At 33.8% G+C, this 5,231-nt stretch overlaps 1 protein-coding gene across 1 annotated transcript; it reads left to right on the top strand.

Annotated features, from left to right (window-relative positions):
- The first annotated feature begins 278 nt into the window (after positions 1 to 278).
- On the top strand, positions 279 to 5,007 carry LOC125849264 (cytochrome P450 90B1). Its single transcript, XM_049529314.1, has 8 exons — positions 279 to 577; positions 655 to 979; positions 1,283 to 1,435; positions 1,564 to 1,800; positions 1,890 to 1,982; positions 2,140 to 2,218; positions 2,329 to 2,435; positions 4,459 to 5,007. The coding sequence occupies exons 1-8, from the start codon at positions 375 to 377 to the stop codon at positions 4,762 to 4,764; spliced, it is 1,503 nt and encodes a 500-aa protein (XP_049385271.1). The 5' UTR covers positions 279 to 374; the 3' UTR covers positions 4,765 to 5,007.
- Positions 5,008 to 5,231: the final 224 nt, after the last annotated feature.

Below are 5,231 nucleotides of genomic sequence, written 5' to 3'. Positions count from 1 at the left end.
CTTCAGAAAACAGAAAGTTTCTTTATAGCAGCATCTCAGAAGATTCATAGTCGATGCTGCACATAATATAATACTTTTTTAAAAAAAATTATTCGATATCCGATACCTATATTGGAGCCTAATTATTTTAAATTCATGTCATGTAGGCCCCATTTGGAAAGAAACGCTTTCTACCAAAGAAATTTTATATTTTCAAACTCGATTTCAAAATTTCTGATTAATGAAAAAGTAACCTCATACGCTATATCACTTATAAATACTGAGTACTATCTTGTTCGAACCTCTGCTTCAGAAACAGAGCTTATTGAGTATTGAAACCGAAAAAAAGGAAAAAAAACAGAGGAAGAAGAAAAGGAAAAACAGTGAAATCATCAATGTCTGACTTAGAGTTTTTTCTTTTACTTGTTCCTCCAATCATGGCAGTCCTTATTATTCTTAATCTATTCAAAAGAAAACACAAATTTCAAAATCTTCCACCAGGGGATATGGGTTGGCCTTTTCTTGGTGAAACTATTGGTTATTTGAGACCTTATTCAGCTACTACTATTGGAGATTTCATGCAAGATCATATCTCAAGGTAAATTTTTTTAACCCTTTTTTTTATTATTTTTCTGTTTCTTGAATTTTTGTGCTGAAAATTTTGATCTTTTTCAGGTATGGGAAAATTTTCAAGTCAAATTTGTTTGGAGAGCCAACAATAGTTTCAGCAGATGCAGGGCTTAACAGATACATTCTGCAGAATGAAGGGAGATTATTCGAGTGTAATTATCCAAGAAGTATAGGTGGGATACTTGGTAAATGGTCTATGTTGGTTCAAGTTGGACAAATGCATAGAGATATGAGGATGATTTCTCTGAATTTTTTGAGCAATGCTAGACTCAGGAATCAACTTTTAAGTGAAGTTGAAAAGCATACTGTGCTTGTTCTTGGCTCTTGGAAACAGGATTCTGTTGTTTGTGCACAAGATGAAGCAAAGAAGGTAAATAAGTGGAGTTGTATTTTTTTAGTTCATTATTGCACTATTTCGTTGTACAGTAGTTACTATTCATTTTTTTTACTTCCTAATGCTTTTTTAATATTTTGTTATGATTTCTTCACTTTCGTAATTTTCTTACCGTTTTCTTAAATCGAGTTTATCTGAAACAACCACTCTATCTTTCAAAGCATGGATAAAGTTTGCATACACTGCGTCCTTTCAGACCTCACTTGTATGATAACACTTGTTGTTGTTGTTGCTCTAACTTTGGAAATTGTTGTTGTTATGTGTGTGAAATTTCTACAGTTTACATTCAACTTTATGGCAGAGCATATCATGAGTCTACAACCTGGAAATCCAGAGACAGAGAAGCTGAAGAAAGAGTACATCACATTTATGAAAGGAGTGGTTTCTGCTCCATTGAATTTTCCAGGAACAGCTTACAGAAAGGCCTTACAGGTACTATTATAAATCATCATATCAATTTAAGTGATTAAAAGCGAGGTAGAACATGCTTACCGTCTGAACAACCCCTTTTATGTGTTTACTTATTTTCAAGTTATGAATTATTTTTCTCTTTTATACAGTCTCGATCAACAATTCTTGGATTTATTGAGACAAAAATGGAGGAGAGGCGTAATGAAATGAACGGAAACGAGAACGACCTTCTAGGTTGGGTTCTGAAAAATTCAAATCTCTCAAAGGAGCAAATTCTTGATTTGCTACTTAGTTTGCTCTTTGCTGGCCATGAAACTTCATCAGTAGCAATAGCTCTGTCTATTTTCCTCTTAGAAAGCTGTCCTGCTGCTGTTCAACAACTAACAGTAATCTCAAATAATCAAATACTTTTAGTGAATTTTTTTCAAGTCCACTCTTTAATTAATTAATTTTTTCTTGCTGGTAATAAATTCAGGAAGAGCACTTGGAGATTTCCAGGGCAAAAAAGCAGTCAGGAGAAACAGAATTAAATTGGGATGACTACAAGAAAATGGAATTCACCCAATGTGTAAGTTTATACCCTTTAGCTTATCAACTCATTTAAAAGATAATTGTTGAACACAAAGTACGATTGTTGTTACATGTTACATACATTAATAGTGTAAAAATTCTATATACATTGATAACACATAAGTTATGCTAATTTTTTTTTCCTTCACTTGTAGGTTATTAATGAGACTCTAAGGCTTGGGAATGTAGTCAGGTTTCTTCACAGGAAAGCTGTGAAAGATGTTCGATACAAAGGTATTATTGTATGATGATGCATGGCTGCAGCTTTAATATCTGATTTGGTTTTGCCTTTTTAACAATCTTTTTGTTTTTGTTCTGTTTTTCAACTTGAAAACTCAAAAAAGGTTATGACATTCCATGTGGATGGAAAGTATTGCCGGTGATTTCAGCAGCGCATTTAGATCCTTCACTTTTTGACCGACCTCACGACTTTGATCCTTGGAGATGGCAGGTTAGTCAATTTTGCATTTAAACCGACACTCAGTTTAGTGTACAAAGCATCCCGTGTAATTAAGGTCTGGGAATGGTCTTTAACTCAACTACTCAAGGGTGTGATGTATACCCAAATAGAAGCATTAGTAAAAGCTTTCACAACTCAAACTTGTAATCTATAAAATCACACAAAGATAACCTTATCATTGCTTCAAGTGTCGGTCCAATTCTAAAAATCTTTAATGGATAAATGCAACTTAGTAAAGTAAACTTGCAACTTTTTTATTTTTTTATTTTTATAATAGACGTGAGAAGAGGTAAGGGAGAATTAAGTTTGAAAGCAAAAAGTAGTTTTTAATGTTTTAATGCATCCACCAAGTTTAGTCGTCTTACTTGAGGTTGCACATGAGAGTCGTGGGATGATGTGACAAAAAATTAAAGGAAGTCACAACTCTAATTTTAAGAACCAAATATGTGCTTTAAGATTGGAACAAGGGATGATATTTTTCCCAAAGAAGAAACAATAATTAAATGGATAAGGGAGTGAATTAAGACAAGTTTGGGGAGAGTGGAAAAGAACATTCTATGTAGGCCGTTTGTTGGGTCGCATGATAGAGCGACCATATAAAATATCATCAATAAAAAGCAAGGTGGGATTTAGCCGTCCTGATAATCATAATAATCCACACAAAGGGACCCAAACCAAAATGAACTGTCACAATCAGTTCTTGCACAGATGCTGCATTATGCACGGAGAAAAACCCCACCTTAAGCTTAAATATGTGCAAATAATAAGCAAGGACTCTACCGATGTGAAGGGTAAGTGTTCGGTTTTAAAAACTTCATCAAAGAAGTATAAATATTTAATTTAAAACTCATATCAAATGAAATTGTAGTAGAATCCTTTAATTAAATCTATAAAGCTCAATCTTGAATTCTCCTATGATTCTAGGAATAATACTTCTCCTTAAATGAGTCACATGCCATAGAAATATAAATTAATCGGAAAATGACTTTAATAAGTATATATTGGGTGATTTCTTATTTATTTATTCTTTAAAAAAAAAATTGTCTCCATTTGACCTATATGAATCGTTGAAGCAATCATTATAATAACTATTTACATAACACTCTTTGAAATAAAATCTTTCTCCAAATTGTGTTAATGCAAAATACTTTATAGATCGAATTATCTTTTTTTCTTGTTTATCGCGTCCATCCATATATATTCCAACCCAAAGTCCTAGAAGGGGTGGGGGTGAGAGGACCCAATCGAGGTAATTACAGATTTAAAAGACTTGTCCAAACCCAACCCACATGTGGGTGGTGGGGTTTTTATGTGCACGTGCACCTGTGCTTTTCATGGTGGCTCACCTCCACTCTACTCCATGCTGGTCCATCCATTTCCCATTCTATCCTCTTTCTTGGGGCCACAATTACATGTACCTACAGCCTACAAGTTGTTTTAAATCTTATTGTCAAAAATATTCAAAGTGCATTTACTGCTTAAAAAAAACACAGCAAGTGCATTTACTGCTTGCAGTACCAGTACCCGTTCCTCAGGATCTCAATGCAAATACTCATGCAATTTTATTTTTCTTCTGAAATCTGACTTAATTGTCTAATGGAAAGTACTGTACCGCACAATGTGAAATGCCTTGATAATGTCGGCAATATAGTTGAGAGGACCAAAGATACTTTATGTTATGTTGCGATTAGTTATTTTAATAGGAGTATTATTTTTTTATTAACTATGTTAATTTTTAAGAAAAAATTATTGATTTACCATTTAAAGGGTCTGAAGGAACACAAGAGTATTTTTGTCATTTTCATTGCTTTATTTCGAATAAAAAAATCTCGATACTATGAATAACTTATTGGGTACTAAATTATTAATCCTGATAGAACTTCTGAATTTTTTGTCTCGGGACTAACTATATGCATGTCCAGCGTACGAAACGTCCCCCTTAGAGTTCATTTTTTCATCGAGAACTATATATGTATGGTAAAATTTAGAAGTGATGAATAGTGTGTTAATGCAGAATGCAGAAGAGTCGCCTTCAGGTAAAGGAGGAAGCACAGGCACAAGCAGCACAACAAAAAGTAGTAATAATTTCATGCCATTTGGGGGAGGTCCACGTCTATGTGCAGGATCTGAACTGGCCAAACTTGAGATGGCCATTTTCATTCACTATCTTGTTCTTAATTTTCACTGGAAATTAGCTGCACCTGATCAGGCTTTTGCCTATCCTTACGTAGATTTTCCCAATGCCCTACCAATCACTATCCAACATCGATCGTCAAATAAATTAAACCACCACATCACTACCTCTAATTCATCGTATTAAAACTGCGTTCGCGCGTCGTCTATGGGTAAACATTATATATATTATATTGTATAAATAAAAAATAGTAGCTGAACAAATGGGAAAGAGGATGGTACTTGCAATGGTTCAAACCAAAGAGATGTTTTGTAAATCTAGCTATTTATTATCTAGGAGGTGAAGCAGCTGCTACAGTTTTTGTTCTCTTTTTTTGTTGCTTAATCTCTTCTCTTGTTTCCTTTCTTTTTTTTTTTTTCTCTATGTGACGTACGTAGTACATAATTTTCTATGTAATTAAATACAGCAAATTATTCGATTCTCCTTAAGTAATCGCGGGTGTAAACTTTAAATATGGGAAGGGTGATTTGCACAAATATGATATTTCCATGCCATCTTTTAAATGTCGCCCATGTTAAGACAAGTGTTGGAAAAATAGCTTTCGCTCCAAAATTTGGAAGCACGCTCTTGGCACAATTACCAAGAGTTTTTAT

Source organism: Solanum stenotomum, chromosome 12 (assembly GCF_019186545.1).
Source record: "Solanum stenotomum isolate F172 chromosome 12, ASM1918654v1, whole genome shotgun sequence".
Taxonomy (NCBI): domain Eukaryota; kingdom Viridiplantae; phylum Streptophyta; class Magnoliopsida; order Solanales; family Solanaceae; genus Solanum; species Solanum stenotomum.
This window is presented reverse-complemented; position numbering and strand designations above follow the sequence as displayed.

Excerpts from the sequence above, each read along its gene's own strand:
- LOC125849264 (XM_049529314.1), top strand. The coding sequence starts at position 375 with ATGTCTGACTTAGAGTTTTTTCTTTTACTTGTTCCTCCAATCATGGCA. Across the intron at positions 578-654 it reads ATGCAAGATCATATCTCAAG|GTATGGGAAAATTTTCAAGT; the intron begins GTAAATTTTTTT and ends GATCTTTTTCAG. Across the intron at positions 1,801-1,889 it reads CTGCTGTTCAACAACTAACA|GAAGAGCACTTGGAGATTTC; the intron begins GTAATCTCAAAT and ends TAATAAATTCAG.